The sequence below is a fragment of the Balaenoptera musculus genome, chromosome 3 (genome assembly GCF_009873245.2).
Source record: "Balaenoptera musculus isolate JJ_BM4_2016_0621 chromosome 3, mBalMus1.pri.v3, whole genome shotgun sequence".
Taxonomy (NCBI): domain Eukaryota; kingdom Metazoa; phylum Chordata; class Mammalia; order Artiodactyla; family Balaenopteridae; genus Balaenoptera; species Balaenoptera musculus.
The window spans coordinates 71,675,531-71,698,507 of NC_045787.1; the positions used below are offsets into that span (position 1 = coordinate 71,675,531).

Consider the following 22,977-nt stretch of genomic DNA (forward strand, 5'->3'; position numbering starts at 1 on the left):
TTTTAATTTCTCTGTCGAATCTGAATGAGATCCTTGCTGGGTAGACTAGTCTTGGTTATAGGTTTTTCCCTTTCATCACTTTAAGTATGTCTTGCCACTCCCTTCTGGCTTGCACAGTGTCTGCTGAAAGATCAGCTGTTAACCTTATGGGGATTCCCTTGTATGTTATTTGTTGTTTTTCCCTTTTTGCTTTTAATATCTTTTCTTTGTATGTAATTTTTGACGGTTTGATTAATATATGTCTTGGCGTGTTTTTCCTTGGATTTATCCTGTATGGGACTCTCTGTGCTTCCTGCACTTGATTGACTATTTCCTTTCCCATATTAGGGAAGTTTTCAACTATAATCTCTTCAAATATTTTCTCAGTCCCTTTCTTTTTCTCTTCTTCTGGTACCCCTATAATTCAAATGTTGTCCCAGAGGTCTCTAAGACTGTCCTCAATTCTTTTCATTCTTTTTTCTTTTTTCTGCTCTGCCTTAGTTATTTCCACTATTTTATCTTCCAGGTCAGTTATCTGTTCTTCTACCTCAGTTGTTTTTCTATTGACTCCTTGTAGAGAATTTTAAATTTCATTTATTGTGTTGTTCATCTCTGTTTGCTCTTTCGTTCTTCTAGGTCCTTGTTAAACGTTTCTTGTATTTTCTCCATTCTGTTTCCAAGATTTTGGATCATCTTTACTATCATTAGTCTGAATTCTTTTTCAGGTAGACTGCCTATTTCCTCTCCATTTGTTTGGTGTGGTGGGTTTTTACCTTGCTCCTTCATCTGCTGTGTGTTTCTCTCTCTTCTCATTATGCCTAACTTACTGTGTTTGGGGTCTCCTTTTCGCAGGCTGCAGGTTTGTAGTTCCCGTTGTTTTTGGTGTCTGCCCCCAGTGGGTGAGGTTGGTTCTGTGAGTTGTGTAGGCTTCCTGGTGGAGGGGACTGGTGCCTGTGTTCTGGTGGATGAGGCTGGATCATGTCTTTCTGGTGGGCAAGACCACGTCCTGTGGTGTGTTTTGGGGTGTCTGTGACCTTATTATGATATTAGGCAGCCTCTCTGCTAATTGGTGGGGTTGTGTCCCTCTCTTGCTAGTTGTTTTGCATAGGGTGCCCAGCACTGTAGCTTGCTGGTTGTTGAGTGGAGGTGGGTGTTAGCGTTGACATGGAGATCTCTGGGAGAGCTTTTGCCACTTGATATTATGTGGAGCTCGGAGGTCTCTGGTGGACTAATGTCCTGAACTTGGCTCTCCCACGTCAGAGCCATGGGCCTGACACCCAGCCAGAGCACCAGGACCCTGTCAGCCACATGGCTCAGAAGAAAAGGGAGAAAAAAAGAAAGAAAGAGAAGAATAAAATAAAAAGAAACAAAGTTATTAAAATAAAAGAAGAAAATTATTAAAAATCAAATAATTGAAAAGTAATAAAAGAAAAGAAAAAAGAAAGAAAGAAGATAGCAACCAAACCAAAAAACCAATCCACCAGTGATGAGAAGCACTGAATACTCTATTAAAAAAACAAACAAACAAAAAAACGGACCGACAGAACCCTAGGACAAATGGCAAAAGCAAAGCTATATAGACAAAATCACCCAAAAAGTATACACATACATGCTCACAAAAAGAGAAAAAGGAAAATAGAATCTATATATAAAAAAGAGAAAAAGGAATAGAGCAACCAATCAATAAAGAAATCTATCAATGATAATAAACTCTAAATACTAAACTGAGATAAACATAAAACCAGAAACTCGTCAGTCACATACAGCAAACCCCAAGTCTACAGTTGCTCCCAAAGTCTATTGCCTCAATTTTGGGATGATTCATTGTCTATTCAGGTATTCCACAGATGCAGGGTACATCAAGTTGATTGTGGAGATTTAATCTGCTGCTCCTGAGGCTGCTGGGAGAGATTTCCCTTTCTTTTCTTTGTTCGCGCAGCTCCTGGGGTTCAGCTTTGGATTTGGCCCTGCCTCTCCTTGTAGGTCGCCTGAGGGCATCTTTTGGGAAGTCTGAGGTCTTATGCAAGCGTTCAGTAGGTTTTTTGTAGGAGTTGTTCCACATGTAGATGTATTTCTGATGTATTTGTGGGGAGTAAGGTGATCTCCACGTCTTACGCCTCCGCCATCTTGAAGGTCTCCCCCCTTGTTTTATTTTTTGTGTGCTTTGCTGAAAGAAACTTTCTGTTACCCTTGAATATGTATGAAAGTTTGAGTGGCTCTAGAATTCTTGGATCACAGCCTTTAAGTCTTGAAACTGCTTATGTTGCTCTGCTGGCTTCTGTCATTTCATTTGCAAAAAAAGTCTGATGTCAGATTGAATTTTTATTTCTCTGTTAGTAATTTTTTTCCTGTCTGATTTCTGGTAAGAGTTTTTTAAAACTCTTGAAATTATATTTAAACATCACCCAAATACATCTGGTATTGTTTCTTTTCCTAATTTTCTCTGGCATAAAGCAAACTCTGCATTTTAGACATATTTCTTTAGCTTATCAAGGATCTGTGTTGGTTTTGTCTTCTACCTAATATTTTATATGCTTGTTGTATCTTATGGGTTTGTCCCATTTGTCTGTAATATTTTCTCTGAGTTCTGGGAGTGTTCCTTGAGCTTATTTTTCATTTAACATATTCAGTTTGATCGTTTTAGTAACCAATGGGCTGTTCCCTGTCTCCCCATCGTAGTTTTTACCTTGTTAAATTTCATTTTGTACCTTTTATCTTTTCCCTGTGGATTATTCTCCCTTCTTCCTAATAGTCTTTAAGATGGCTACTCTTATAAACTTAAATCTTCAGCCATCATCTTGGCACTCTATAGATTACAAAGTTATAAAAAAAAAAATAGAGAGCATTGAGCCACTTTCTCAGTGAGCTCAACTAGTAGCAGTAACAGAAAAATCATTTCAACATTGTCATAAGTTCATTAGTAAAAATATGTGCAAGTTACAGAGTGTAATCATGTATGCCAGCAGCTGGGGCATAGGGTAGAAATCACAGAAAAAGTGATGACTAATTTGGATTTTGAAGAATTAATAGGGACTCCTCAGGTATCTAAGAGTATAGTGGAATAACAAGTCAGTGGCTTCACACCCATGCTTACTCTGACAGTAAAAATGTGTCTCCCATCATTCATGTGAGGGGTAAAAATTAAATCATGAAGGCTATTTTCCTCTTACTCTCCTTGTCCCTCAAACAACAAATAACCCAGTCCTTTCAGGTAGGAAGGCTCATACTCACCAATAAAGGCAAGAGTATCAGGAGCCCTTGACTACTCTTGGTTGGAAAAGGATTTTCTCATTTGATGTTTGAGAAATTTAGTGATACCTGGTGGCTTCTGTCCAATAAAAAACAGATAAGAATAAATTTGCTTCTATTATAGACAAATATTCTTGTGTCTGTTTCCTTAGTTGTTGGTCAAAAGAAAACAGAATCTTGGGGTAGGTGTGAAAGTGAGATTAATTTGACTCGTGATGTTAATTATTGTAGTTTAAATTAAGTGACCCATGCAGCTGTTTGGGGCTTTATCTAGATATTAAATAGAAAATATTTTGGTGATTATGCCTTTTCTTTATAAAATGATTATTTATGCTTTTTAAAGTACAGATGTATTTGAAATATGATTCTGATGCTAACTTCTCTTAAATTCTTCATAGGTTCATCTTTATTTTTGTTAATGTTAGTATCTGGTAATAAAGAACAAGTTATACCATATATATCATTTAAGCAGTTTATTTTTGAACATATATTTTCATACTTGGATTTTTTTGCAGATAACTGTTGAAGGAAAGAAGCAAGCATTAAGCATTGAAAGCAGAAATCTTTTCTATGAGATTCTTTGTGCTCTTGTTAATCCAAAACGCAAGGACACTAGGGGATTCAGTCACTTTACTGAAGTGACAGAGAACTTTGCCTTTTCTCTACTGACTGATGTTACTTGTGGCTCTCTTGGTGAAAAGTAAGTATCATTTAATATAATAGCAGTACCTTATATGTATTCCTTCATAGTTTACAAAGTAATATGCAGTACAAATTGACATTTAACTGATGTAACTAAGGATTATACAATCAATACATAGTACCTAATGGGCAAATTAAGTTAATTATTTGAAGAAACATAGAAACTACATCAAGAAAAATTAATTTATACTGTCAGTAATATATTCCTCTTGTTTTAAAGGTTCTTTTAAAAATAAAAATGTGTTATTGCTTACTCCTATTTATATAATGAGTAGAAGATACATTCTGAATAGAAAAAAAAGCAAGATGATTCCAACTTTTAGACATATTTTAGGCCATATTTTTTACTATGGTAAAATATACATAAGATGAAATTTACCATGTAAACTATTTTTAGGTGTACAGATCAGTGGCATTTAGTATATTCACACTGTTGCAACCATCACCACTTGCATCTCCAGAACTGTCATCTTCTCAAATTGAAAATCTTTACCCGTTAAGCAGTAACTCCCCTTTCCTCCCTTCCCCCAGCCCTGGTAACCTCTATTCTACTTTTCAGTCTTTATGAATTTGCCTATTCTAGGCACCTCATAAGTGGAATCATACAATATTTGTCCTTTGTGTCTGGTGTACTTTGCTTAGCATAGTGTCTTCAAGGTTCATCCATGTTGTAGCATGTGTCAGAATTTCACTCCCTTTTTAAAAAAAGTTTTTTTAAATTGACGTATAGTTGATTTACAATGTTGTGTTAGCTTCTGCTGTATAGCAAAGTGATTCAATTATAATATATATACATTCTTTTTTACATTCTTTTCCATTATGGTTTAATCACAGGATATTGAATATAGTTCTCTGCTCTATACAGTAGGACCTTGTTGTTTATCCATTCTATATATAATAGTTTGCATCCGCTAACCCCAAACCCCCAACTGATCCCTCCCCCAACCCTTGGCAACCGTTTGTCTGTTCTCTATGTCTGTGAATCTGTTTCTGTTTTGTAGATAGGTTCATTTGTGTCATATTTTAGATTCCACATATAAGTGATATTGTTTGTTATTTTTCTTTCTGACTTCACTTAGTATGATACTTTCTAGGTCCATCCATGTTGCTGCAAATGGCATTATTTCATTCTTTTTGTTTCTATGTAGTATTCCATTGTATATATGTACCACATCTTCTTTATCCATTCCTCTGTTGAAGGACATTTAGGTTGTTTCCATGTCCTGGCTATTGTAAATAGAGCTGCAATGAACATTGTGGTACATGACTCTTTTTGAATTATGGTTTTCTCAGGGTATATGCCCAGGAGTGGGATTGCTGGATCATATGGCAACTCTATTTTTAGTTTTTTGAGGAAACTCCATTTTGTTTTCCATAGTGGCTGCACCAACTTACATTCCCACCAATAGTGTAGGAGGGTTCCCTTTTCTCCACACCCTCTCCAGCATTTGTTATTAGTAAGTTTTTTAAGATGGCTATTCTGACTGGTGTGAGGTAGTACCTCATTGTAGTTTTGATTTGCATTTCTCTAATAATTAGCCATGTTGAGCATCTTTTCATGTGCCTGTTGGCCATCTGTATGTCTTTTTTGGAAAAATGTCTATTTAGATCTTCTGCCCATTTTTTGATTGGGTTTTTGTTTTTTTGTTGTTGCGTTGTATGAGCTGTTTGTATATTTTGGAGATTAAGCCGTTGTCAGTTGCATTATTTGCAAATATTTTCTTCCAGTCTGTAGGTTCTCTTTTCGTTTTGTTTATGGTTTCCTTTGTTGCATAGGAGCTTGTAAGTTTGATTAGGTCCCATTTACTTATATTTGCTTTTGTTTCTATTGCCTTGGGAGACCGACCTAAGAAAACATTGGTACGAGTTATGTCAGAGAATGTTTTTCCTATGCTTTTCTTCTAGGAGTTTTATGGTGTCATGTCTTATGTTTAAGTCTTTAAGCCATTTTGAGTTTTTGTGTATGGTGTGAAGGTGTGTTCTAACTTCATTGATTTACATGAAGTGTCTGTCCAACTTTCCCAACACCACTTGCTGAAGAGACTGTCTTTTTTCCATTGTATATTCTTGCCTCCTTTGTTTAAGATTAATTGACCATAGGTGTGTAGGTTTATTTCTGGGCTCTCTGTTCTGTTTTGTTGATCCATATCAACTTTTAGACATACTTTAATATACTGTTAATTGTGCTTCTCCCTGGAGTTTTGGTTCAGTTTCATCCATTTGGAGGCAGTTCTCTGAATGTTGTTGAACTTCAGAATCTGTTGTTTTAGAACATATTGTTGAACTTCAGAAATGTTGTTTCATGGCTGGAGTTTCAGGGCAGAGAGCAAGCAAGAGGAAAAGGAAAAAATAAAATGTGGTTTGTGTTATTAACTATATAGTTAATTTTGTAACTATATGTTAATATTCTCCACTTCTGGTGTTTTATTGATAAATTACATTCATAAGGTAAATTGGATCATTGTAGTACAAAGACCTAAATCATGTTTTAATTCTGTTTGACTTAACATAAAAATAGCTCATAATAGAACATGGTTGGAAGTTGATATTTCCCTCCAATTTTCACAGAGTACTATGTTATTTAAAAAACAATTATTGTTATTTAATGGGACATGTCTGATTAAAAGTGTTGTTCAGTGAAGTCAAATATTTCATAGCTTTACATAGTCCCAGTCCTTTCTCTTTGTTTTTCTATATTTATGCAAGATCACCAGGATGTTGAGATAGTCATAGACGTGAACCATCTACCCTGCTGTGCATGTTGATTCCATCTGTGCTCTCAAAGGCCTGGTGAGAACTCAAAAGGGTATAAGATGCACAAAAGGAGTGGCTTTTTCTGTCTTGTTGCCTAATGTATTCTCAGGGCCTAGAACAGTGTCTGGGACATGGTAGGTTGTCAGTGGTTATGGTATAATGAGTGAATAGAATGAATAAAGGAATCAATACTTTTTTGGCCATGTGCATCGTCCCTGTAGACTTGCTGTTTTGCATGTGTAATGGCAGTCAGGCAAGAGGAGCGAGCATGGCATATTTGGGGAAATCATCAATTGGGGAGATCATCTACCTTTAAAGATTGAATATAGAATACGTTAGGTAGGGTGTGTGTATGTGTGTGTAGGAATCCGATTTAGGATTTTAGAGCCGTCATGTTGAAGACTATGTTAAAGATGAGTTTTTTTTAACTCAGGGAACTCTAAAGATGTTGACCATTCTAATATGCATTATTTATACATTCTCTTAAGCAGTATTCAGGGGCATCTACTGAGAGTGAAGGGTTTGGGAATAGAGCAGGGATATTGAGGAGAATGATGGTATCTAGAACAACCGTTTGGAAGCCAAGTAAAAACAATGTCAAGTGGCATTGAGGGTCTGACTGGAGTCGGTCATTGTGGATTTGTAGTGGTGCCAATCTACATGTTAATGTGAGGTTTTCCCCCTCATTTAAGCCTAGGTGTAAAGCAGATTTGGGGATTGATCAAAGTGAGTGCATTGGAAGGGCATGGATATAGGAGGTTAAAGTGTCAGGGAGAGTGTAGTTGTCGTCAGGCCCTCTTAAGGGGCCAGGGATTTGACACACTTGTGTCAAGGTTGGGTAGAGTCACTGTACATGTTGTGTTGGTCTCAGAATGCCAACGTAATGGGGTCCCTGATAGCGCTGATGGGCTAAATATCAGAAGATTCCAGGGTGGGTGGGTAGGGGGTAGGTTCACTGGTCTCAGTCACATTGTACCTGGTCAGGGGTGGGGAGGTCGACAGTGGCAGCTTTTTAGCTCTGAGTCACCAGTGAAGATGTAGGAAGCTAGATGGGAAGATGAAGAGATGAGCTTTTTATAAGCTGTTGTGGAGGTGCAGATGGCCTATACGGATTGAAGTGTTTTAATAGGAGTCTTGGACACAGGGGTCTAGAGCCTGGATGAATGGCTGGACTAAAGATAGATGTTTAAAGGTACCAATTCAAATGTGGTAGTTAAAGATTTTTTTAAAAGAAAGTATATAGCTAGAGGAAAAAGTTAGCCCTTACCCTTTCCTTTCTTTTTCAAATCTTCTGTTTAAAATTCTCAACTCCATTTCCCAGGTTACGGGCCTTGACGAGGTATTTGTATCCATGATACATTTATACATATTCAGCATCTCTTGTGGCCCATGTAACTTTTAAAACTTAATGCATGATTTTTATCCTAATATATTCTCCATACTTTTTGAGGCAGATTTCAGGTATGATTCACCTTTGTGTCTCTTCATTGTTTGCAAACATGATAGATCCACAGAAAAAATGTATCAGATTTTTTGGAGGACTGGTTAAAAAATACAGATTCGTAGAACCTCTAGCCTCCCCCAGCTAAGGTTTCTGATTTAGTAAGAATGGGATGTGATCTAGAAATCTGTATTTTAAAACAAGCTTCAAGGTGATTTCAACACACACTGAGGTTTGGAAGCAATTTCGCTGAGCACAGGATCTCTTGCCTAGGGAATGTTGAAAACAGAGTTGTTAAATGGATAAAGATCCCTGCTCAGGGCTGTTTCTTTTATCAGATATATGGTTAAATTCGAAATGCTCTGATGGCTTAGAAAGGGGTGAGATAAACTTGATGAAAACATGGCTGTAGGTATATAAGTTTTATGATATTCTTGAATATAAAGCAGAGTTTCAGTTAAGTGGTGCATCCTTTCCTCAACCTATTCCACCAATGCTGATGTGACTAATACAGAAAAGTACATTTTATAGCCACAGATCTGATATCTGTGAAACAGCTTTCAAAAGCCCATGTTTTAGGTTGTAAGGGGGATCCGGCAAGGGGATGCAGAAAGTTCTGTGCAGAAAATCCTAACAATTCACCATAAAAGAACTGAAAGCACATTCTCTTTACTGCTCCTGGGTAGGTAGTGTCATGGTTATACATAAAGAACAGAGCTCCAATGTGATGAATTTTAACAAATATGAGTAGATACACATATGCAAATGCATGCCATTTTAGCAGAACCTTTGCTTTTCTGTCATAGAAGCAAAACCATCCTTGACAGTTGCCCGTATTTGTCCATATTGGCTCTTCACTGGTACCCTCAGCAAATCAACGGGCACAAGTTTGAAGGAAAAGAAGGTGATTATATTCGAATTCCAGAGAGGTTATTGGATGTTCCAGATGCAGAAATAATGGCCGGGAAAAGTATATGTGAATTAGTCCAGTTTACAGAATATAGCAGCCAGCAGTGGTTTATAACTGGAACTAATCTTCATGCCCTGAAAAATAAGGTAATCTATCATTTAAAGAATTACGTGGTTAGAATCTGATTTTTCCTTAGCAAACATATTCCTCAGGATACATTCACTTGATCAGATTTGTGGTAAGTGCTAGACATGGCAAGCTAATTACGAAACGTGTCCTATCTTTATGAGCTAGTTGTAGAATGTTTAGTCTCAAAAATAGTTGGAAATATTTCCTTCATGTTTTATTAAGTAAAAATATATATATAAGTGGAGAAAGTGGAAAAAAAAACATAGCTTTCTCTAATGCTATATCGTATTGTATATCCCGCTTGTGATGAAGTCTGACAATGAAAGTCTGTCAGCTGGAGACTGCTCAGTAGCTGGAGTAGAGGTAGAATGTTTGCAGTGGAAAACCAACCAGACGCCCTGCATTCATAAGCTATGAATAATAGTGACAGTAAGCAAGTAACTAAAATGACTAGAAAAATGAAGCGAAGTTCAGAATGGGAGATTCAGTCATGACGTTAATTTGAAAAAATCATTACATTTTCTATTCTTTTTGGCATTTTAGGTATTATCTTTGAGTGTGAAAGGCCAGAGTTCACAACCCCTGACCAACAACAATGAGATTCTCTACAGGATTTATGCTGCTGAGTCTAGAATTGTTCCCCAGACACCTCTGTGTCTCCTTTGGAATCAGGCTGCTGCAAGGTACTTGTTAATAATTCTTTAAAATCAGAATTTGTTCCTTCTCCATTCCAGTATCATTAAGCCCAGTTTTTTTTTGTACTGAACATAGAGGTCTCAGGTGAGATTTTAGACTGGAGAATAACCTCTACACTAAATGAGACAAAGCAGCATAGGAAATGGTCTAGCCTTGTGCAGGTGGCAAACGCAACCAAACAATTTAAATATGTGTTTAACACATTATGTACTCCTTTATTATTACTACTTTCATGGGACTTAGTGTGAGTTCTACTCAATTCAGATAACCTCCCTGTGGTTATTGGTTAATTTATTGAGCAGGGAAGGAATTTCTTTTGACCCCTTCCATCTGGGCTTGTGGTTCTGGATCTGCTGCTCTATGTTTAGAGGGATTAGTAGGGATTTATAATTCTAGCGCACATATGACTTGGACTACATTTTGGGATTAAAGCCATGCACAAGAATGGGAAGAAGAGCATGATTCTTTCTTTAACTCTCCTTGGCCTAAAACATGTTTCTGAGCACTTCTCTCTGTGGGAGCTCAACCAGGACTGCAGGGTCAGGCATTGCTGGCGTAGAAGGTTTAGGGTTCAAATCAGTCACTAGGTTCTGTTTGTTACTGACTTACAGCCACACCAACTAAAATTCTAAAGAGGATTCAACAGCTTAGTTGGGTAACCAACTGTCCTTCAAACACCAAAACTCTCCTTAGTCTCATTGTGAAAAAATAATTTTCCATTGAAATTCCTAATGTCCGAGGACACATCTTAAACCTAATACATAGATACTCTACAATCCTCAATATATAATTAATACTGAATGTTTCAAGCTTGAATCTGCAGTTGGGATTAAGAAGTTTTATGTCCTTAGAAAAGTAAAGGGATCAAGAAGCACTGGAAGGGAAGAGGCTCAATCGGTAGTCACTGAGGGATTCTCAGAAGGCATGGAATGTGACACTATATTTGCTATAATCGTGACAGTTATTGTGGTAAAAGCCAAACCTTATAGAAGGAAACACCCGAAAGAACCCTGGGAAACATTTACGTAATACAACTGGCTCAAAATCCAAAAAAGATGAGGAAGGAAACTTAGAAAAGCATGTAAGTAATTTATGTGGTTCAAAATAAAGGAGTTGTGAAAAATGAGGAAGGGTGAACACTGCACATTTGATGGCTGTGTTGACCTTTTGGTATTCTTGAATGCTAGGGAAGAGTACTTTCTGTTGAACACCTTGAGTGTGTTTGCTTTAGATTAGGTAGGGACTGCTAATACTGCTCTTTTGCAAGGACCGGCTTCTTCAGTGTTGGGAATGCTTCTGCAGGTTTAGTTAGTATTTAGGCTGCTTCTTAAGGTATCTGTGGGATCTGTTGTATCATGTCTTGGACAAGATGTTCCCTCCAATGTTTCTTCTTGAAAATGTGGTCTGCTTACATCTTGAGTAAAGAACACTTAGGTTCAGTAAGTTATTTTTTCTTTAAAAGCCATCTCAACGCCTAAAGTATTGATGAAAGAGGAGTAGTGACGATTGTGTTTTTGCCCTAGCTGGTTGTCTGACAGTCAGTTTTGCAAAGTGGTTGAGGACACTTCAGACTACGTGGAATGTGCCTGTTCATACATGTCCGTGTATGCAGTCTACGCCCAGACTGACAACTTGTCTTCATACAATGAAGCTTTTTTCTCTTCTGGATTTATATGTATCTCAGGTGAGTTATAGTATTTTTGAGTCAACAATTTAAAATATCGATGAGAATAAAACCCGTTTTCCCAGAGTCCTTTTATATATGCAAGATGTGGGCGTACTGTAATTCATCAACACTAGGAGAAAATAAACTTTCCCATGGTCTTGGTCATTAATTCATACAGCAGTTGTTTATGGAGGACCAACTTTGTACTGAGGGAAAGGGAAGAACAAGACATAGTTCCAACTCATCCGTAATACAAAGTACAGTGTGGGATAGAAGCTAGATAGTAAGAAAGGGTATAGTTGATAGTGCTGTGATTTAGAAGGCAGATTCTGCAGTGGAATATCAGGATTGTGTGAGATAATATAAACAAAGCATTTTGTATTTTCATTAGAAAATAAACCTATCCCTTGGGTTGATTGGTATTCTGCAGTCTAGAAGCTCTGAATGTGGCTTAACCACTATGTTAAAAAAGAAATTGTCTTTCACCTTCTACATCTAGGTCCCATTTCTGGCAGGAATAGGAACTTGAGTTGTGTTAATGGCTGTCAAACTATTTACCTATAACTTAGCTTTGAATAACTATGGAATTATTCTCATTTGCTGTTTTGATTTTGTGGTTGGGAGTCTGAGAATTCCTTACACTATATTTCTGTCCCCACCCTCATCCATTCTGTGCCCTGAGTCATCTTTTACAGACGTACAGCAGCTTCTGTGAACAATATGCTACATAGAGGACTGGGTATAGGGTAACTCTGAAGCCAAATGGCCTGGGTTCAAATCCTGGTCCTGCCATTGGCTAGTTGTGAGACCTGGGCCTAATACCTCCATTTCCATACCCACAATATATGATTTTAAATTGTGTTAACAGGGTGGTAGATATACTAACTCAGACATTCTGCTTTCATGATATTTTGTATGTAAATGTGATTATCATTGAATTTATGTCTTTTACTTGGTGTACAAACAGTCCCCTAATAATCTTTATCGATTAGGAAAATTTTGTGGAGGTAGAAGCATGTAATTAATTATTCTTCTTTGTCCTGGTTGTTAAAATCTTTCCACTATAATTTAATATTCTGTGTCCTAGTTAAAATATTTCCACTATAATTTCATTTTATAAAGTTATATATTTTCCTTAATGTATCTTAATTCTAAACCTAACTTAGATTCAGTAACAAAAGTTAATAATTTCTTATTCTTAAGAGCATCTTCCATAAGAATGATGTTTCTTGCTTAATAGCTTCTTCTAGGTACACAGAGTTCCAAAGTCAGATGGAGACATCCTATTTTACTTTGATGCAATCTATTTACAGAAATTTCATAGACTGATGAAATAGAGCCAAAAGGTAAAATGCTGAAATAAAATCTATTTAGATATCATTTCATGTATTTCCATAGAGACATAAATCTAAGTGCTAATATAACCCACAAAAATCCTTTGCTTGTTCTAAATACTAAACATCAAAGCAAAGAGTTTTAAAAACTAAAGAGAGAATGTTACCTTGATTTTTTTTTAGAAGACTAGCAGGACTGTAAGATATTTCCTGAGAGAATTGTTAATAAATATGCATTTTTGCAACTAACTCTTGAAAAGGCTGCATAGATTTACTCATGTATTTGAGAACCAACACCCAAATATTAATATCTACATTTATTACTTTCGACTTGGACTCATATTTGAAATTATTGTTTTTTTCCCCTCTGTCCATGACATATTGTAACATGGATTGCACGTTCTGTGGATCAGGAGACATAAAGTCCTATCTTTGTGCTCAGTTTCAGCTTCTGGGGAGGATGACATTCCATCCCTCTGAGGGCCCCCAGGAACGAGGCAAGAGACTTTCATATATCTTACATACACATTCTCTAACTTAGGTCAGGCCACACCAAATATCCCTCTGAATTTGGAAGCAATCTGACAAACTCTTTTCAGGAAATGTGGTAACATACAATTAGACAGGAATTAAACCCTTTCTAAAAAACGTCAGGATAGATCACAGTGTATCTGTTAAAATTCTAGTTTACAGTTCTGGTTACTTTACTAGAGCAGAACAACTAAAATGATCCAAGTGTATGAAATGGGCATGTAGGCCAAGAAGTTAATAATCCTCCATTTAGAAAGGTGAAAGACTAGGCTATATACCTGTGACTTTTAAAATTGTAAACCAGTTTATCAAATTCCAAGAAATTAAAGTTATCCCTTAAAGCTAAAAAAAGAGAGGACGAGTAAATAACTGTGCACAGCAGTGTAACGTTATGGGACTCGCCTCAAAGGTGATTTGGAAGAAACACAACTTACAATAACTTTAGATGATAATGCCTTAATTTTATAGTTATTGAGGAACCTAAGCATGGTTTGAGGTACTATTACTATTTGGAGAATAATATCAAAGAAACCTGCTCTGCTTCCCATAACTCTGTTGATGTTGGTCTATCAGAGGTAGACATTGGGTTAAAATCATCCTAATTTTGACTCTGGAGTACAATCCGTATGGCCTTATGAACTTAATGAGACCCTGTAACGTTCCGTAATCCACTTCGTTTTTAACATCAGTACATGAACTAGGTCATGTTTGATGTACTTGTAGGTGGGTGAGTCTCCTGTTTTGAAGTGCTTTTAAGCTGAGACCTCACATTTGTTCTTTTTTGTTCTCTTATGGTGGAGAAATCCTTTAACACATTAGTCAAACTAAAGCTTTCCCTTTTAAATGATGAATAGTTTTATTTACTCTATAGATTACTAAGTATATAAATGCCAACACAATGTCATTGTTTACAGTAAGTAACAGGAGATAATTGTCTATAAATTGCTAAATACTAAGACTTACAGGATAAGTAAATCAGCACAATCCAAAATCCTTTGAAGCATGCTTATTCTTTTGTTCAGGTTTATTAAACTGCAAGACTATTCTAAAAAAAAAAAAAAGAATATTCTAGTTGTGCTTTTATATTTTACAAGCTGATATTCTAATTGTTTTTCTAGAAAAAAAAACTCTACTACCCATTCATTTTTAATTATTTTTAAATATAAGAGATATTTACTGAATTTCTGTGTCAGATTCTTCTAAAGATATTAAGTTCATATTCACAGTAATCATTGTCCTAAGATAGCCATTATAATTATAATTATCAAAACAGTTTCATTCTATCAAATGGGGAGTTATTTACAAGAAGAATCGAAAAAAATGTCAGAACTTAAAAAAAAAAGCAGTTTTAAGGGGTCACTGCAGGTGATAAAGAAGTCAGAGAGCTTAGTCTAATTCTGACATGGCATAAAAATGTTGGATTTCTCTAGCTATGTATCGATAATAACATGTATTGTTTAGGATGGCCCTGACTGCAAGTGACAGAAAACAAGTCAAATATCTTCAATAAGCAGAATTTAGTTCCAGGGTTGATTAGTTCAGCACCCCAATGGCATCATCAGGGGCCCAGCCTCCTTACATTTTTCTGTTTTGCTCTCCTCAAAGGTTTTATTTTATTTTCTCCGCCTTGCCCCTACGTGGTCTTGAGCTAGCTGAAGCAGCTCTAAGCATCCCACAACTCTGCCTAGGCTTGCCAAGGGAAAAGCTCTTACTTGGATCCGGTTTTAAGAGCAATGAAAACTTTCCTGAAAACCACCCAGTGTGTTTTCCTGCACATCTCTTTGACCAGAATTGTGTTCTGTGACCTTTCATAAACAGTCTTGGGACAGTTTAACACAGCACTCTCCAGTAGATCTTTCTTCGATGATGGAAATGTTCTGCCCTCTTCAGTGTGGTGGCTACTGACTACATCTGCTTATTGAGCCCTTGAAATATGGCTGGTACAATTGGGGCCTGAATGTTTAATTCTATTTAAGTTTAATTAATTAAAATTTAAATAGCCACGTGTGGCTAGTGGCTACTGTATTGAACTTCATAGGTTACCCAGAGGTTGGTCTCCTGGCAACCTCTTCCCTCTGGAGTAAACCCTTCCCTCTAATACACAGAACTTGTGTACTCTAAGGTGTTTCGTATTGACTTTAGTTCACCCTAGAAAACTTTCCAGGATTGACAATTTTGTTTTCCTGTCCTTAGCTTATTAGTAGCTGTAATCAAGAGGCATCATGCTGAGGGGAGAGCTGCAGGAATATGGGAATCAATAGAGATGAGCAACAAAAAGTAAAAAAGGTGACAGTTACAGCTAACATTAGGTGGGAGAAGAGAAAAAAACCTAAGCTAACAAGCGAATAACTGATTTAATAATCTGGTGATCATTTGGTTTTTAGATTGATCTGTAGAGAAGACAGAGATACATAAGTAAAGCAATACAAAATTTATAAATATTTTAAAGAGATTTTCATGGGAAAAAGTATTAATATTTGGCTTGTGGAGGGATAAACTTCAGTGATTTGGACAGTATGTCCCATTTGTAAGTGATGCCAAACAGTAGAGTTATTTACTGGATATCTGTATTCATATACAAACAGTACATATGTATTTACACGTACAAACATTCGAATAGTGTATAGATAGATAAGATCTTTGGTCCACTTTGGTAATAGCAAAAGAATCCAGCGGTTCTTTAGAGTTTTTCTTATCTAAATCAAAGATTATCAATGTTATCATTTTGTTAAGGGTAATTTATCTTCCATCTTACTGTCTAATCATATAGAAAAGTTATTTGTGTTAGTAAACGGATTAATTGCTTTTTTCCAACGTATTTTGTAACCTACATAGTGCTAGGGAAAAAAGCAAATGAAAATTATTCAATCAGCAACTGGTTTTTGTACATAATTGCCGAGGAATCAGTTTTTACAGACCTGTTTAGAGTATACCTTTAGGTAATACCTGGAATTGTTATACTTTATTTTTTAAAAATTCTATTTATAATTATACCTTTTTGTACCCTGTGATTTACATATTAAGGGAATTTAAACCAAAAAAAAGTTACAATTTTTAAAAAACTGACTTGTAAATTTAAATTATGGATGCTGAATACAGCTCTTCAATATCAGATAAGAAAATAAAAGAAAAATACTTAGCATATAGTGTTTAGGAACTTGGTAATTGAAGTATTTATTTCTTTAAATCTAAGGTATTCAGTATCTCTCCCAAGGCCAGTTGAGGCTAGGCCGCTTGAGGTTTTTTTAGCCGCATTCTTTTCTCCTAAATAAAAAATGCATCTAGATAACCATCATACATTACACTTACAGGCTAATAGAACCTAGCGCACTTTCCTGCCACTGGCTTTGAATCCTGGACTGCCACCAGGTGTCATGCTAGCATTTTAATTGAAGCTTAATAGACTTAATTAAATATTCTTGATCTGGTCAAGTTTAACTGTACTAAATTTATACCATGAAATGGGAGTGTAGTGGAGAATTACCAAGTTAGGGGAAAAGGCTGTGAATAAGCTCTTCTTGTGAACTAGAAAGAAACAGCTGACTCAGGAGTATTTCTACTTTGTCCAGCCCTAATCCCCTTGCCTCACATTGTTACCGTCCACCACAGTAAACTCACAGTAAAGCACATATTTGTGATCATGTGGCCGGCAATGAAATGAGACTTCCAAGGCCCTGCTTTTAAGTCAGTGTGGTAACACACACAGACCCACACACACGCACTCATACACACACTCTCACACTCAACCTGAACATTCAGTTTAAGGTGACTCTGACCATCACAGGAAGTTCAAAGTGTACATTTTTGAGTTTGGAGCAGCAGCTTAAATTGTTTATAAGCTACCTAAGTAAAAATGCAGTTTCTGGCTATACTGTGTAGCTGTGTGGGAGGACTGGGCAGGCAGCCCCAGGACCTGCGCACCTGTCCCAGAACACCTCATGGCAGCCTTCCTAAAAGTGGATTACTCCGGATTTCTTGGCCAAATTTCTAGGCTGAAAGCCTTGGCTAACGCAAAGCCTCACTTCCTGTGTGGAACTTTGTCTACCTAATGCAGACCTAAACATACTGAAAGCTTTTCCCAGAAGGATTTCTGAGAGGCATTTTTGTGCTGACAATTAGTCACAGACCCCGTGTGGGCATTTTGCAGATGCCCCCAGTCCACTTATGCCAACATGTGGTGTACGTACTTGAGAAGTTTGTTCCATGGCTTCAGAAAAGATAATGAAGAAACAAAATGTTAAACAAATGCAGCATCTCCTGTTTGCCACGGAGGCGTTGATGAATGAGCTAATGCATGCAGAGTACAGGGCAAAGCAGCATACACAAGCCAGTTGTTATGTTTCAACACTTCTTAGACAAAATAACCCTACTGAGGATGAGAGTGGAGTAAAAGGCTTAAGTGGTAAAGCAAATACGTTACTTTGTGCAGCACATTTAAATTTTAAAAGGCAGGAAATATTTTAAAAATATATATACGTTCTACATTTAAAACCTAACATTAAAAGAAATTTATACAAGTTGCAAGATAAAAGATTTATGGGTTAGTCCTGAGATTCTGATCTTCCCCTTGAAGTAGTATAGGTAGGTGAATTCAAGTAGATTTAAAGAAAATAAGAATAATGTTCTTCACACTACTTGGAAATGTAGATGTTTAGGTTAAAAATCATCTCAGTGAGAAAGAACACATTTTGTTCCTGGTTTTGGCACCCAGGAGCATAAGGTTGCTTTAAAAATTCATAATCACCACTGTTGTAATTACATAATTATTTCTAGTAGACAAAATGGGGTAATTACCAAACCTGAGTTTTGGTAGCACCATTCACAATTTTATGCCTGAAAAATCCTATTCACCTCCCTAAATATCTCTATTTAGCCAAGCCACCTGATCATGGAAAATTAGATTGGAATTTGATTCTTTTCTTAAACAGTAAAACTTGTCTAAATTATTAATCTGCTTAATTTGTGCTTTCTTTTTAGTAGGGAAGTAAGCAAGTAGATATTTGAAATTTGAAGTTAAACTTTGGGCGTAATAAGTGTGAGGATTTTATATGTCTTGTCAAGTGGAGTGGATTAAAATTGGAACATGAATGTTCCCTGAGATGTTGTGCTATGCGGCCTTATGTGCTTACCTTTTCCAAAGATTTTACCATGCTTCTGTTTATTCATGGATTGTAAAACCACACATGGGCTTTTTTGTTTCTACAGGTCTCTGCTTGGCTGTTCTTTCCCATATCTTCTGTGCCAGGTATTCCATGTTTGCAGCTAAACTTCTGACTCACATGATGGCAGCCAGCTTAGGTACACAGGTAGGAGAGCGCTGGGATTTCCCACTTTCATGTGATGTTCATGTTTCTTCTTCTGTGATCCTTGGGTTGAATGTATAAGTAAAGTTTAATCTCAATTTAGTTGAAATAAGCTTGTTTAAATTGTAGTGGAAGAGGATGGGGAAGGAGAGCAGTAAGAGGAAATGAGAGTGTCAGGTCTAAAAAGTGTATTTTGTGAACTTTCTACAGAGAAATACCTTAGTGTCACCACTTACAAGAAAATAACTGCTGCTTATCTTGATGCATCATATTGTCAATTTATGTATTACTAATGTGTATATATGTTAAAATGAGCACATTTTAATTTAATCTGAATAATATATGCTCTGTTACAGATCCTTTATATGGAGGGCATTAAAATGATATATACTATTTATTTATTTATTTATTTATTTATTTATTTATTTATTTATATTTGGCTGCATTGGGTCTTTGTTGCTGTGCGCAGGCTTTCTCTAGTTGCGATGAGTGGGGACTACTCTTCGTTGCCCTGTGCGGGCTTCTCGTTGCGGTGGCTTCTCTTGTGGCGGAGCACGGGCTCTAGGTGTGCGGGCTTCAGTAGTTGTGGCACGGGGGCTCAGTAGTTGTGGCTTGCGGGCTCTAGAGCACAGGCTCAGTAGTTGTAGTGCACGGGCTTAGTTGCTCCGCGGCATGTGGGATCTTCCCGGACTAGGACTCGAACCCGTGTCCCCTTCATTGGCAGGTGGATTCTTAACCACTGCGCCACCAGGGAAGCCCAGAATGATATATACTTTAAGACATCTGGATAATATATTTTGCTTCATTTAATATTATAGAATACAGTTTGGTAGAACATTCTTTTTTGAAAAACCATTTCTATGGCAGAAGAAATAGCGTGAAAAACATTGAGTCATTCATTAACATGCGTTTTAAAGCATACAGTTTAAAGCCCGGAAGGCAGATCAAAAAGATGAAATTAAATGCCTTTTCTGTCCATAAGGTATTCACAGTCTGGAACAGTAGATGTACATACAAGTAACTCTAATGCAGTGTAATTAGTGTGAACACAGACTATTTGTGAATATAGTTGAGGACTTAATATTTCTGCGAAGGTAAGGGAAGTCTTCACAGAGGAGGTGATATTTGGGGTGGGCTCAAATGAGAAATTCATGCAGTTTGTTGATTAGGAGTAAGATGGGCATAGACATCTATATAAGCAAACAGGAAAAAGCATAATCACTTCTACTTGAAGACTGTAATTACAGTTTCAACTGGAAGAATACACTATATAATGTTATTATTGAGAAAACTTTGTAAAATTGTTTTATAAAATTTCCTCTTTTCTGGGTAGATGGGTGCACATCTGAAGTGCAGAAAATGCTGGTGCCTGATTGCATGCTGGTGTATGCATGTGTTCAGTTTACGTAAATTTATTGTGCCGTCCTTACACTTAGGAGTTGCACGCATTTTAGAATGCTAATGGCATTCTATTGACCTCCAAACAGAACCTTTAAAAATAATACTAGAGGAGGAGCTGAAATATAAAATGGAAGATTATCTGGGACATTGGACTTCTCTTGCCTTTTTTGGTCCCAGGAGTGAAAATGACATGAGTAAGTTCCATAACTCTTTTTTAGGGAACAATGAAGTGCTGAATTCTAAGTAGAAGATCCCAGATTGTGCTTTTAAAGTACCTATGAACTATGAGAGGTAACAGCTGTTACCAAAGGGGGGCTTACATTGAGTTTGACAAGACTATTTATATTGCCTTGGTAGCTATCTTAGTTGTCTGATCTTGCCTTTGCTTCTTGTATTTAAGATCTTAGAAAACCCGCCTTCCATAATTAGAGTTTACTTGGCTGTATTCACCACCCACTCTGGTGATTTTTTGGCAGCAGAATTTGTACAAGTCTTAATTATAGAACCATAGAATTACAGACAACTCTTCAGTGTCCTAGCAGACAAATTTGCTCATGTCTAGGGATGTAAAAAAAGACAGGATTTATATCTTGGGATACTGCCTTCAGATTCACGTTATACTTAACATTAATTTTGGAGAAAATAGTCAAATCCATGTTATTCAGTATATTTTTAGAATAGATAAAGCAACGTGGCATGAAAAATCCTACAATGTATGACTTGTCACGTGACATAACTAAAAAGGAACTTCCGTAGTTTATTTTTGGCAGGAAGAATTGTTGATAGGTTGTGGATAGAAAGTACTGTTTGCTCAAAATGTTTTACCTATCTACTTTGATTTTTAAAAATACTCTCTAAATTAAAGAGAATAATTTTCTCCCTTAAAACCTTTTAGCAAAGCCTTTGAAAAATTCTTCGACTCTCCAAAAAAAAGGAATGAAGCTGACTGCAGGAACTTGGGCCTACCCTTTCATTTATGAATTTTAAAATCACGTTTATATCTCCAGTTACAGAATCTTGCCAGTGGGGGGGATTCCAGTTCCAGTCTTGGACCTCTCATTTGGGATCCTCCATCAACTATATGTTCACATTCTTACAGTTTGTTTCCTATAGAGAAGTCTTAAAAACATACAGTTTGGCCTGTGGGTCTTTGGCTAAAAGAGTAAAATTTCTCTAGCTGACCTCAAGTGTTTGAGTTGTGAATACTCTGCAGACAGGTCTGCCAAGACCATTTGGTTTTAAATCTTTATTGCTGGCCTAGGACTAAGTCGAATGGCTTTTGTGGAAAGGGGAAGAATGAAAACGTAATGGCCTCTGACTTCCTTTCAGGGCAGTGTGTCAGTGAGGGAAGCAGTCAGCATCAGGAAAATGTGATAGTCTGTATTTCTTGAAACATATATTGTATCTAATATTCTTCCTTTAAAAGGCAAAAGATTCTGCTTTAATTTAGAATTTATGTCATTCAAGCATCTTTAAGAACCACTGACTATAAATTACCAGCAGGTGGCAGTAGAAGTTTTTTTGTTTTTTTTTTTCTTTTTTTTTTGCAAAACTGGTTTTTAGTCTCTAGCAAAGATGGAGTTCAGTAGAGAACCTGAGATATTTTCACAGCACTTCTTGCACTGGGCTAGAGAGTGTTCTTCTGCAGCTTAGCAAATATGCATTTGTGATTTTCTACTTTTCTCTTTTTATCCCCTTTGTTCAGAATTGAACTAATGAGTCTGAAAGGCACTGTAAGAAAGCTTGGGCATCACTAGCTTGGACTATATCTTTCTGTCATTTATCATTTATAGTTAAATTCAGGGGTATAACATTATTTTCATTATATTTATGTTGTTCTAAGCTTTAAGAAGTGTGTTGTTGGAGAAAAGTGTGTTTATTTAAATGTCACAGAAGTTTTAAGATAAGATCTGTGTTTTCAGTATTGCTTATTTTAAAAGTATGTATTTTTCTTCGGTGCCAAGTTAATGTTTCTCACTTATCTAAAAGAAAATGATTAAATGGCAAGAAATTGTGAGATCATTATCTTTAAATATGAAGGAGAAGAGAGCAAACAAATTTTCATTGCATTGGTGATATTTCTTGGAAAAACATCTAATTATATCTTAGGAATTTTTATCTTAGAATCACATTGCCAACCCATGTGTGCCCTGATAAGGCTGGTAAACAACTAGGACAAAGGACAAGTTTGCAGTTCAGGGTTCTCAGTTCTGGGGGTTCTGTCAGGAAAAGCAATTCTCCAAATCTAAAAAAAGAACAGAAGTTTCCTCATAGAAAGATGATAAGATAGAACTGCATTTACTCTGATTAATAAACTTAACCAGAGGGAAACGTTTGTTTGTTTGTTTTTTTCTCTGTTTTTTGTTTGCATGGCTTAAGCACATTTTTCTGAAACTGAAGAGCGAATTAGTCTAGAAAAAAATGTATGTACAAATACTCTCTGAATTCAGATGACACCGAATATCTGAGAATTTGAAATACTTAAATATGAATTTTGGGTAGCCGCTGGATGTATGGGAGTTTTAGCTTCCATAGGCCCTCTCCTTAAGAAGGGACAAGGAAATCGCCTTAAAATTCAGAGGACTGTTCTCTGGAATTTAGCAAAAAGTTGGACTGTCAGTGACGTGTCCAGTTTCCTCATTCTGTAATGCTTTGGGATGTCATCTTGCAATGTCATTTTGTTTCCCGAGTAGGATCCTGTGTAGATAACTCCTGCCAATAGATTCTGCTTTAATCTGCAATTTATGTTATTTTAGCTTTGATACGTATCTAGCATTTTTGAGATGCAGAATCATTGGCTGTACGTGAAGGAAGCCAGAAGCCAACTGTGACCTCTTCAGTACTGACTCCTTATGTCTACTCCAGGGTCTGGTTTCTCTCCT

At 36.6% G+C, this 22,977-nt stretch overlaps 1 protein-coding gene across 1 annotated transcript in view; it reads left to right on the top strand.

The window, feature by feature from the left end:
- The window catches only part of ADGRV1 (adhesion G protein-coupled receptor V1), a 530,561-nt gene that overhangs the window by 217,421 nt on the left and 290,163 nt on the right, over positions 1-22,977 (top strand). The window contains 5 exon segments of the mRNA XM_036847274.1: positions 3,744-3,928; positions 8,932-9,181; positions 9,708-9,847; positions 11,384-11,544; positions 18,597-18,697. Coding sequence (XP_036703169.1) covers positions 3,744-3,928; positions 8,932-9,181; positions 9,708-9,847; positions 11,384-11,544; positions 18,597-18,697 — 837 coding nt within the window.